General features: G+C 39.1%; 1 protein-coding gene across 6 annotated transcripts in view; it reads left to right on the top strand.

Moving 5' to 3' along the window:
* The window catches only part of cntln (centlein, centrosomal protein), a 432,461-nt gene that overhangs the window by 167,450 nt on the left and 251,902 nt on the right, over nucleotides 1-13,109 (top strand). For 5 of the 6 annotated variants that reach the window (XM_052019932.1, XM_052019931.1, XM_052019933.1 and 2 more), the window contains exons 11-12: nucleotides 7,820-7,945; nucleotides 11,710-11,831. In XM_052019932.1, the coding sequence (XP_051875892.1) occupies nucleotides 7,820-7,945; nucleotides 11,710-11,831 (248 nt within the window). The remainder of the gene's footprint in view (nucleotides 1-7,819; nucleotides 7,946-11,709; nucleotides 11,832-13,109) is intronic. The other variant, XM_052019934.1, reaches the window with a different exon arrangement.

Genomic DNA, 13,109 nt, shown 5'->3' with positions numbered 1-13,109 from the left:
TAGGGAGACTTGAATCTTATTGGGCTAATCAAGTTGGGCAGGGTAGCTATGAGAATGGATTCAAAGAGTGCATTCAAGATACTTTCCTAAAGCAATATGTTACGGAGCCAACCAGGGAACTTTCTATCTTGAATCTGGTAATGAGGCACTTTAACAAATGACACCAGAGTAAAAGATCCCCTGGAAGTAGTGATCAAAGTCTGATAGAATTTTGTACTCTGTTTGAGAAACTAGAGTCAGTATCAATTGTGTTTAACTAGAAGGAAATGCAATGGAATGAGGATTGAGTTGGCTAAAAGTGGACAGGGCCAATAGGGGTAGGAGATTTAGAGGTGTATTGTGGAAGAAATTTTTCAAGCAGAGAGTAATTGAAATCTGCAACTCACTGCCTAAGTGGGTGGTGGGGACAGTTATTCTCACAACATTTAAACTAAATTTTAAATTTTTTAAAAATTTTATTTACAGCATGGTAACAGGCCCTTCTGGCCCAATGAGTCTGCGCTGCCCATTTTTTAAACCCAAATTAACCTACCTGTACGTCTTTGCAATGTGGGAGGAAACCGGAGCACCCAGAGGAAACCCACGCAGACGCGGGACAACGTACAAACTCCTTACAGACAGTGCTGTGAAATGGGATTTGTATAAACAGGTCTTGGATTGCACAGGCATCAGGGCTGAAGTGTGTTTCCACGCTGTAACAATAGGCAAGCAGTGTAGGCATTTTCAGAGGTAATTCATAATACTCACCAAAAATGTATCCCAGTAAGAAGACAAGTTTCTAAGGGAGGGGTGAACCAACTATGGCTAACCAAGGAAGTTATAGGGTGTTAAGTTGAAAGACTAAAAAGTACGTGCAAGCAAAAATTAGCAATACATCAGAAAACTGGGATAATTTTGGAATCCAGCAAAAGAGAACAAATGTAATAAGAAAGAGAGAGAAAATAAATTGAGGGAAAACTAGCAAGGGATATGAAACTGGACAATGAGTTTCTTTTAAGTAAATAGATGTTCCTCTGGAATCAGTGCTGGAACTGCAACTGTTTACAATATAGATTAATGACTTGGAGGAAGGAAGCAAGTTATGGTAGCTAAATTCATGGATGACACAAAAATAGATGGTAAGGCAAGTTGCAAGATGCATACAAACAGTTTACCAAGAGATACTGATAGGTTAAGTGAATGGACAAAAAGTTGGTAAATGGAGTGTAATGTGTAAATGTGAAGTTGTTCAGAACCAAGGAACAGTAATATTTATATGGAGAAACCTGCAGCACAATTGAATATGTGGGTCCTAGTGCATGACCCACAGAAAGCTAGCTAATGGAACGTAGCCCCTTATTTCAAAAGAGTTGAAGTATGAAAGTAAGGAAGCCTTACTGCAACTGTATAAGGTACTAATGAGACCACATCCAGAGTGTTCTAATCCATTGTGGTTCCCCATTTTAAGGAAAGGTATTATTTCATTGGAGATGGTTTAAACAAGGTTCATTAGCATGATCCTGGATACAAAGGGTCTGTCCAATGGGGGAAGATTAACCAAGTTGGAAATCTATTCTTTGGAGTTTAGAAGAATGAGTAGTGATCTTATTGAAACACACAAGATTCTCAAAAGGTGGGCAAGATAAGTGCTGAGATGATATTTCCTCTTCGTAGAGTGCAGACGTAGAGGGCGTGGTGTTAGAATATGGGGACAACTATTTAAGACTGAGATGGAGAAGAATTTCTTCTCTCAGAAAGTTGAGAGTCTTTGGAACTTCTTGCCATAAGAGCTGGTGTCCCTGGATAGATTTAGTTAGATTTGTAATCAGTGAGAGGATAAATAGTTTCAAGGAAAAAAACAACACAGGTTTGAGGAATATCAGATCAGCTATGATCCGATCAAATGGCAGAGCAGGCCTACTCCTATTCCTACTGCTTATGGTCTTATAGATCACTGCTGCCAGGTAAACTGAGCTTTTTTTCCTAAATCTGCCAACTATTTGCCCCACTCTCCCCAATTATATAATGTACTGCTGATTTGTTGGTTCTCTTCAGTGGGTGAGGTGTAGCAGTCCAATGACATTTGAAATTAGCACATTTGTTGATTCTGGAGGACAGTAAACAAATCTTGGAGGGGGCAGTGGATCCTTAGGGGGGCTGATCTTTAGGGCTGCTTCAGTTTTGTAGTATAAGAATGCTGCTATTGATTTACCACCACGTGGGGAGAATTGTCCCCACAGTTCACTTCTGGGTGGATCAGCTAAGACCTGGAGATGCAGTTGATAAGCTGCTGATCTGGTACTATTGAAGAATTGAAAAAGTATTCAGAAGTATTCCAAATTTTTTCATTAAAATAGTTTGTCAAAACAACGGTGCTGAAAATGTGAGGGTAAGTAACGTCAAAAACCTGTGCCTCTTCAGCAGTCTCATTGCACATGATTTCACAATAGGCTGACACGGAAATCAGCACATCCCCTAAACTCAGTGCTGATTTTAAATATTTCTAAATAAATCTTGATTTCTTCTCTTTGTATGATAGCTTCTGATCTAACAAACCAACCAGTCTGAAATGGTGAGGAGTGGAGTAGGGCCAGAAATATGCCTAGAGGCATGGTTTGCTTGTTGAGTTTTCCTATAACTCTTTACTAAGAGTGATGCAAATGGGTAAACCTAATCTGTGGTATATAGTTCAGTAACATTACCAAAGCCATGTCAAGATTCCTGGAAATGTTTTAATATTCTTATAATATTTAGTCATGGGAAGCAATTCTGACGTGTGCAAAAATGAAATCTGATTTTCTATTCTCTGCCTTGGCCGTGTATTGAATGATTTCTAAACTTCCCCACAATTCCCATTTTGGAATTTGATAATTGTTGCTCACTTGTATAGTTTATTTTGGAATACAAAAGACTACTACAGTCCTCAAAGGGATTCATGAGAGCTTTGTTCAAAATCTTGTACCCCTAACGTGGTTTGAATATATGCGCATAGGACTCTGTGTATTAGCAGTGGATTACAACTAAGCTAAAAGATCTGCTAAGAGTTATGTTTTTCTGTTGTGGTAACCTACAAGTGCTGCAGAGCTCTGTAATAATGGACTTTGAAGATGATTTATAACACAGTTTTGATTACCGGACACTCAAAAACAATTCTGTAAAGTTGTAGTGAGGATATTTTTTCTGGCATTGCAAAGAAGAAACCTCAAGTTTTTAATACTTCAATTGTGAAATTAAACTCTGTTTTCCAATACTGCATTTGCATATGGCTAATAATTATCACCTTCTGAGGCAGTGCCCTGTGCTTGAATATGTCTTGCTTTCACTATAGTTCTGTGGGTTCTGAGGTCACTGACGAGATCAGTGAGGAATCCATGACCAGAGGTGGCTGTTAGGTAGTTTGAGAAATGGTGTGGTTCTTTTGCAACCTATGCTTGGTTTCTGTCTGTTTCAGGTAAGGAATTTAAGATTCTCCATGCCATTCTTAATGTTCCTTCTCTATTTTGAGTGGTCATGGGTCAGGGATTCTTAGAGTCAGTGCAGATGTTATACCTTTTCAAGGAAGCTTTGAAAAAAATCTTTGAAGTGTTTCTTTGGGTGATTATTCCCATAATGGAGCACAACTACGGAGTATTGTTTTAGGAGTCTGGTGCCAGACTTGCAGGTGATGTGGCTTGCCCAGTCGGGCTAACTGACAGCCTCAGTGCTGGGGATATTGGCCTGGGAAAGGATACTAAGGTTGATTTGGTTATCCTGCTGGTGAATTTGGGAAACTTTGTGGGAGAAAACAGTGATTGTATGTCTCTAGTGCGTTGGGGTGCCTGTTGTAAGCAATTCATGTCTCAGAAATTTTGGAGGCAGGGATCACTGCTAGACATTGGACCACAAGCTCTAGAGTTATAGAGAGATAGAAACTGATAGAACTTTTCTATTCTCTGCCTTGGCTGTGTATTGAATGATTTTTAAACTTCCCTCCCATTTTGGAATTTGATAATTGTTGCTCACTTGTGTAGTTTATTTTGGAATACAAAAGACTACTGCAGTCCTCAAAAGAATTCATGAGAGCTTTGTTCAGAGTCTTGTACCCCTAACATGGTTTGAATATATGCGCTTAGGACTCTGTGTAATTTCACAGAAACAGGCCATTCAGCCCACTGAATCTGCACCCATCAAGCACACAATTTTACACTAACTCTACCCAAATCCATTTTAGTTTCCCCACATTCCCACCAACTTCCCTCAGATTTCACCATTTATCTACATGCAAGGAGCAGTTTACAATAACCAATTAACCTACCAACCTACATCCATTGGAATGTGGGAGGAAACCAGAGCACATGGAGAAAATCCACGCAGTCACAGGGCAAACAGGCAAACTCCACGCATTCAGTACTAGAATTCAGGATTGAACCTGGGTTGCTGGATCAATAGGGTAACAGCTTGACTTTGTGCGAGGTTTGAAGTAATGATTTTCAAAGGTACATATTCTCAAGGAATGAAAGACTGCACTGAAAATGGAGCTGAATTTCATCATTGGTGTCTGTGTTTGCTGAGAGATGACTCCCAAGGTTCACCTTTGCACTTCCTGGCCAGCAGAGGAAAGCAACCTGACCCAATACTGTGGGATTAATGGGCAATAGTAGAATCATGTTTGAGTTTCTGGAATAGTAATGTGTAGTCCTGGACTGATGGTGGGGATTAAGGTCTGGAGGGCAGTCGAGACAGTCTGGTGCATCTCATTGTGCAAGTTGGCATTCTCAGTGGTCACTCTGATGAAGCTGAAGTCTTGCTTGCAATTGTTGGACTGAATGATTGGAGCTGCACTAAATATTGCATTAGGTAGGTTCATGCTGGAATTCCAAACTTTGAAATAGAAACTGGATGGTGGAACTGTTCAGTAAATGTCCATGCACCATACATTTATCTATGTGTGAAGCTTTTTCAGCATGTGTCTAAAATATTTTTATAAACTAATCAGCTTGCAATAAAATGAAGTATTAATCTGTTTAGATAAAACTTCTGATGTTAAAGATTAAAGATTTCCTTCATCAACCAACATTGATGTGTTTTTACTCTACCAGAAGAAGAAATGTTTTGTTTAACAGGTCTCTTCTGTTTAGCGAACATTCCCTCAATGAATGTTTGCAACAATGAAGAGTTTTATTTAATTCAATTTGTCAATTAGTGGTTTTGTTTGCTACAAGGGTGAGGGAGACCATCTTTCAATCACAGGTATGTGAAGCCAGTACCATTTAACAGTTTTTATTGGGTTAATGGGAAATAAACAAGCTACTTAAGATAGAGAAAAAAACTCTTGAGCATCTGTGCTCTTCCACGCAATAACAACCTGAAAATTGGTGGTGTGGATAGCAAAGAAGGTTGTCTAAGGCTAAGGATATGGACCAGATGGAAAGTTGGGCAGAACATTGACAGATAGAATTTAATCCTGACAAGTGAGGTAATGTATTTTGGGATGTCAGATAGCGGTAGGACATGTACAGTAAAGGAACAATATAGGAAGGACGTGATTCCACTGGAGAGGGTGAAAAGGAGATTCACCAGAATGTTTCCTAGATTGTGGTACTTCAGTTTTTGGGAAATATTGAATAGGCTGGGCTTGTTTTCCCTGGATCGAAGGAAGCTGAGGGTAACCTGGAAGAAGCATAAATAGTCAATCTGTTTTTCTCATGGTTGGGGTATCGAAAACAAGGGAATAGGTTTAAGGTGAGAGGAGGGAGTTTTAAAGGGGCTTTGAGAGGTAAGTTTTTTATGTAGATGGTAGTTGGTATTTGGAATGTGCTGCCAGATGAGGTAGTAGAATCAGATACAATTACTATGTTGACGAGGTATTTAAACAGACACTTAAATAGGCAAGGCACAGTAGGATATAGTCTTAATGCAGACAAATATGATAAGTGTAGATGGGCAAAAAGATAGGCATTGATGAGGTGGGCTGAAAGGCCCCTTTCTGTGTTGTATGATTCTGACTCGATGACTCTAATGTGCATTGGACGAACAGTTTGTATGTTTCAGCTTGTCATAACAAGCAAGATTTTCTTTTTCTTTACCACATACTTACCTGCCGGAGGATGACTAGCTTCTGACTTTTTTTCACTGTCCATGGCAACATGTATTCCAGGAAAGGTTAAGGGTTTATTGTACCTCCCATAACCAAGGGTTCTTTAGGAATTTAATGGCTTCATTTACCTGGAATAGACCTGTATATGGATGTAAGATTTCTGATAGCAGTGCTGGTGGATTTTTCTTAACACACAGAATATGAGGTATGCACAGAAAATTAACATATTAACTTTATCTGGTTGATCATTTGCTATATTCAGTCATAAATATTGCAACCAAAAGCAAAACTATGTTGCATTTATTTTTGTTGAATATTAATTGCCAGTTTTTTTGCCCATCCTTTAACGTTATTATGTCCTCTTGTAATTACAGAGTCCTCCTCAGTATTGACTCTCCCCACTCCACCCCACCAATTTGTACCATTTGCAAATTTAGAAATTCTGTTTTGTTATTTCAAAATGTGCTGGTTTATTTATTCCTGTTTTTTTTTGGAGCTTCCTCCTTCAGTTGAAAGCATTTCAAAGGGCAGTGGGGTTGAGGGTTGCGGGGGTAGAAAATTAATTTTCCCACTTGTTTGCTATAATCCTATCATATCCAAATCTGCACCCTTATAGAGCAATTAGACCAGCCTGTATCTCCTATTTGTAATGAGGCTCTGGATTTCTGTGTCTACAACCCATGAGCCTTCCCTGATGGGAGATCATTATTCTGGAAGAAACAATGTAAATGTAAATGAATACACTCATTAGTGAGTTGCAGGGAAGTCTTTAGTGGTAACATTGTTATAATTCAGTTTGTTATTCCTTTGGTATTCTATATCAAGTTTTTATAATTCATTATTAGTATTCTCCATTGCTTGTACTGGAACTAAAATTTTATATGTCTGATTAAGTATGTCTGTTTAAAAGGGGTGCAGGAATAAAGACCAGGGGGTGTGTGTACATAAATCTTTGAAGGTGGTCGGACAAGTTAAAAAGACCTGCTTTTAAAAATAAACATCTGGGAGTCTTAGCTTTTCCAATAGAGAAATAGAATATAAAAGCTGGAAGTTATGCTAAAGCTTTGTAAAAGACTGGTTTAGCCTCAGCTGGAATAACGTATTCTGTTCCAGGCACTGCAGTTTCAGGAGAGGGTGCAGAGGTGATTTACTAGAACATCACTGGGAATGTGAGATGCCAATTCTGTGGAGAGAATGGAGTTGCTGTGATCCTCAGAGCCAAGAAGGTTAAGGGGAGATTTGATGATTTGTAAAAATTTTATTATTTGCTCAGTTGCAGCTACATTTGTATTGTGTGTAAAGGGTTTCCTGTTTACACCTAAAACATTATCACTTCACAATAAACTCACTGTGGCAAATCATCACCAACAGTTACATTTTTGAATTCTTCCCATCTATTGGTTTACTTTAACCAATTTATATTTTGAAGACTTGCAATAAAACTTAAAATTCTGTCGTTAATTTAAGAAGGTATTGGAAGGAAAGATGAGAATTTGTTTCTGTGGCAATTGCGTGCATGACCTCAAATGGTGTTGGAAGCAGATTTAAGAGTGATTTTTCTAAATAATTACTTGAAGATTAAAATAATGCAGGGTTATGGGGAAAGACAAGGGGAGTGAGATTAATGGGAGTGAAATAAATTGAATTAATTAATTTGTTCAGACACCTGTCACAAAAAAAATCTGACTAGACTCCTCTACTCTGTGCTTCTGTCTGATTCCATTGATTTGGCATTTGTTATGGCATTTTCTCTTTACATTGTAGAATCAGTCTGTGAAGCGTTCCAGATCTCTTTCTCCAAAGAACTTTACTCGAGAACCAGAGGAAATGATGAAAACAAATAAAATACAACAGAAGATTGAAAACCTTGAGAAACTATTGAAACTTAAGGTAATACCTGGTGTTAGGTTTGATCACTGTTCTCTTCTTATTTAATCAGTAAAGTTTCAATAATTACTTTTAAATGTGTTAAAAACACTATGAAATCCCCAGGCCTTTGTTGTGCAATGGCTTTCTAGTTTCAGTGGTATTACTAGACACGTGGTCCTTTTAAAAGAAGCCTTGACCGATCCATCTCCTTCCCAGTTCTGACGAAGAGTCTTCGACCTGAAACCTTAATTCTATTCCTCTTTCCACTAACCTGCTTAGTGTTTCCAGCATTATCTGTTTTTATTCCAAAATGTTTTTTTTCCTCATCTAACTTCCTTCAGTCATCTTCCTCCATTTACTCTCTACCTGACACATCGGTTGCAACCACACTTAGAGTACTGTGTTCAGTTTTGGTCGCCGCATTATAGGAAGGATGTGGAGGCGTTGGAGGAGGTGCAGAGGAGATTTACCAGGATGCTGCCTGGATTGGAGCGTATGGAATATGAGCACAGGCTTAAGGTGCTAGGGCTTTATTCACTGGAAAGGAGGAGGATGAGAGGAGACATGATAGAGGTATATAAAATATTGAGAGGAATAGATAGAGGAGACAGCCAGCGCCTCCTTCCCAGGGCACCAATGCTCAGGACAAGGGGCATGGCTTTAAGGTTATGGGTGGGAAGTTCAGGGGAGATGTCAGGGGGAGGTTTTTCACCCAGAGAGTGGTTGGTGCATGGAATGCACTGCCTGGGGTGGTGGTGGAGGCAGATACATTGGACAGGTTCAAGAGTTTGTTGGATAGGCACATGGAGGAATGTGAGATAGAGGGATATGCGGGAGGAAAGGGTTAGATAGTGTGAGGGTGGTTTGATGGATGGCACAACATGGTGGGCCGAAGGGTCTGTTTTGTGCTGTATGGTTTTGTGCTGTATGGTTCTATGGATTAACTAGCATTTGATTCCCTCTTTTAGATGGCACAGAAAGCATTTGTGTCACCTGGCCATCCTTGGTCTCCACCCTATTCCCCAACTTATTGAAAAGATCTAGAATTTTCTGTTTTTGATTTGGAACTATGTATTTTGTTATTTTCTTTTGTCTACCCACTAATTATAAATTTATGGCTCTCTGAATGCAGCTGTTGCAAAAGTTTCAAAAGTAAAGAGCTGAATATCCGGAAACTTGCATGCTTCTGTGGAAGTTTCTTTTGAATAGCATTTAACCATATTCCTTATCTGATCAGTGGAAGAAGCAGCAGCACCAGTATTCCAACAAATGCCATCACTGCTGCTGCTGCTTAATTTAAAAGTAATCATGCAATACCATTCCAGTTTATTATATAATAGTACACTTTCCAAATTTCATGTGTTACAACCATTTGCTGGCAATATGTTTTTTTAAAAAAATACATATTGGACTCATACCTTCAGGCTTCATGTCACTTTATCTTCATTATATGGATATATGGATTAGGAGCAAGAGAAGGCCACTTGGCCCTTCAAGTCCCTTAAACCGGTTCTGCCAATTAAAAAGATAATACAGGAAGTCCCCGGATTACGAATGAGTTCTGTTTTTGAGTCTGTTCGTAAGTTGAATTTGTATGTAAGTCGGAACAGTATGAAAATCAGTACAGTATTTATAATTGTTATTTATTCAAGTTAAACAGACCCATTTCGATGGTTTTAATTACCTTTCTTTTTTTATTCTGTGTGGGATGCAGCGAGTTAAGGTTCAGTGGGTCGCGAGTGATGTTAACCGAACGTGGAGCAGTTATTAGCATTTCTTTACTTGGAAGTACCTGGCATGAATCCTTGTCCTCCACGGGTGTCCTCCCCAGGATGAATTGCTTTATTGCTCAGTATAGGGAGGCTACTTGTGAGGGCTGGTGCCGGACAGGCCGTGTCAAGCAGTGCGATCATTCAGCATTGAATGTGGGCCATTACTGAGGACTGGGAGCATCTGCTTCACATGTTAATGTACTAGGAGATATCTTTATGGTAACAACATAACATTGATTGCTGACCAGTGAGCTTGCCACTCGCCAGAGATTTTAAAGAAATCTCTGGGCTGGGGAGAGCTGAGCAGCAACTTCCATGATATCTAAGTAGAGCACACTGTGGAAAGAGTGCACTGAAGCCCGCGCCCCCTCTCCTCATCGCCCGGCCTGGTGCTTCCTTCTGTACTTGGGCAGAAATCTTTTGTTTGGTGAGTCCAATGCTGACAAGATATCAAACAGTACGCCGGTGGTTTGACAACATTCCTCAAAAATAAAACGATTACATAATGTCTGGACCCAGTGTTCACCGCCTCTGTTCTAAGACATGGTCGGATGTTCAGAAAGCATCTAACTCAAATCATTGTGCAAGCGAATCGATTCTTCTACAATGTTTTACGAATGAACATTAAAATTCTTCACAATCAGATGCGAATATGGACAACCATTGCATTAAACCATACATGTAAATATTTACAGTTCGTCTCGTTCGTCCCATACCAACAAACCACCCGTTCGTTAGTACAAACCATTGTGTGTGATTCGAGTTTTTAAAATAATAGGCTTTACGGAGGTCGGTTCATAAGTATGGGCGTTCGTAAGTCGGGCGTTCGTAACCCGGGGACTTCCTGTAGCTGATCTGGTACTACCTGAACTCTGCATTCTTGCTTACCTGCAGTAACCTTTCATCCTCTTGCTATTCAAATATCCATCTACCTTTAACTTAAAGATATTCAAAGTCTTTGGAGAAAGGAGTTCCAAAGACTCACAGCCCTCTCAGAGAAAATATTCCACCTCATCTTTGTGATAGGTGATCCATTATTTTTAGATTGTGACCCCTTGTTCTAAATTCTCCCATAAGAGGAAGCGTCCAGTCCACATCTGCGCCATGAAACCCCATTAGGATCTTTATGTTTCAGTTAATTCTCTCCTCTTCTAAACTCCATTGGATGCAAGCCCTAACATCATTCCCTCATAAGTGAATCTGTCAGTTCCAAGTGTCAGTCTGGTAAACATTCTCTGAACTGCTTCCAACACATTAACATCCTTTAAATAAGGAGACCAATACTGCATACAATACTCATGATGACTCTCACCAATGCCCTTTATAACTGATCATAAGCCTCCCTACTGGCCTGCATCACAGCACCTCTACCCACATTGCCCAGCATGCCTGTTGCAATGTCACAGTATGGGAAGGATCACTGAGAGTAACTGGAAGATATTTTTTGTTTTTTGCACTATGCTAATCTTCATAAGCTTATGAATTGCATTCAACCTTGTAACAACAGCCAACTGTCGATCTTCTGTATAGAATACTGATATATTCAGATTGCATTGTTTCAAATTTGACAGTGATAGACTTTTGTCTTGTCAAATTCAGTTAAAACTAGGTCATCAAAGGACAATAACAAAGGTTGATCACATTGGTTATTTCAGTCCAGGTTTAGACGAACTAATAAATCATTACTATTACTTTGAACTTTTAAGATCTCTTTGTAAATTTTAGAATAATGTTTTGTGTTACCAAATCCTCCATTTAATGTAACTACTGTCCCTCTGTCAGATCACATACTGAAGAACCTATTTTCAAATTGTACAAAGCCATTGATTATTAGACCTTCTTTATTTGAGAGAATGGCAAACCAATCAACTTTTAGATCTTTGCATAAGTGTGACCAGTTTAGGATTAAAGGTTTTTATTTATTGTCCGTAATGAAGCTCAACAGACTCCTTCAAATTTATAATGTATTGAGCCATTAGGAACTAAGCTTGTTGCTTTTAATCTCCTATTCAGGACCAAGAGAATGAGGAATTGAGAAGGGCTCATGACAAACGTCTGGAACGTCTACGAGCATTGCAAAACAACTACAGGTTACTTAAGGGGCAAGTAAAGGAACTGGAAGGGGAACAAATTAAGTAAGAGCATGTAAAACTTTCTTGTTAATTGAAACTGGCAGAATATTTGTATTAATTATGGATTGTTGCTATAAAAGTAGATCCGACTTTAAGAGAGAAATGTTAGGTCCAATTTAGATTAATATAAAAAGAAAGAAAATAATGCAAATATGAGAAATTGGAAATTATTGAAGAAAATGTTAGGAATGCACAGGAAAGAATAAGATCAAGTTTTGGAGACGGTATCATAAGTGAATGCTAATTTCAGATGCTATTTGACCCTTGCATGTCCACAATTTTGTCTACTTATTAGTTTGTTGTTACTTTGCTGTATTTATAGATGAGGTTTAATAATGATTGTTTCAGTGTTAGAATCAAAGATTCTGTCATTGCTCCAGCTAAATTGTTTCAGTACAGCAACTGCAGTGGTATATTCCCTGTGAAATGGAAAATTGCCTAGGTATGTCCTGTACATGAAAAAAAGTCAGGGCACGTACAGTCTGGAAAATTACCACCCAATCTGCTTACCCTCAATCAACAGCAAGGTCGGTAACTATCAAGGAGCATTTACTCATGAATAACCTGCTTACTGATATCCAGTTTGTCAGGTCTATGTGACTCCAGACCTCATCACAGCCTAGGGCTAAATATGGACCAAAGAGCTGAATTCCAGGGATGAAATGAGATTCACTGCTCTTGACATCAAGGCAATATATGATCGAGTATGCAACAGGAAGCCCTGGTAAAACTGACTCAGAGGAAACTGCATGAAACACTTTTCACTGGTTGGAGTCATACTCTGTATAAGAGAAGATGGTTGTCTTAGACTTGGCTGTAAAAATTTCTCAAGGCAGTGACCTAAACTTAGCCTTTTCCAGCTGTTTCATCAATGATAGAATTATACAGCATGGAAACAGGCCTTTCAGCCCAAATCATCAATGCTGACCAAGGTGTCTTCCTGAGCTAGTCCCATTTGCCTGCGTTTGGTCCATGTCCCTCCAAACCTTTCAAATCCATGTCCCTGTCCAAATGTATTTTAAATGTTGTAATTGTACTATCTCTGCCAGTTCCTCTGGTAGCTTGTTCCACATACCCACTACCCTCTTTGTGTAAAAACTTACCCCTCAGGTTCCCTTTAAATCTTTCCCCTCTCACATTAAACCTATGCCCCCTAGTTTTAGACTTCCTTATCCTGGGGAAACAACTGTAACCATCCAGCTTATCTGTGCCCCTCATTATTTTATAAACCTCTATAAGATCAACCCCTCAGCCTCCTACACTCCAATGAAAACAGTCCCA

This window comes from Pristis pectinata, chromosome 7 (genome assembly GCF_009764475.1).
Source record: "Pristis pectinata isolate sPriPec2 chromosome 7, sPriPec2.1.pri, whole genome shotgun sequence".
Taxonomy (NCBI): domain Eukaryota; kingdom Metazoa; phylum Chordata; class Chondrichthyes; order Rhinopristiformes; family Pristidae; genus Pristis; species Pristis pectinata.
Note: the sequence above shows the minus strand (reverse complement) of the source record. Positions and strands in the feature narration are given on the sequence as shown.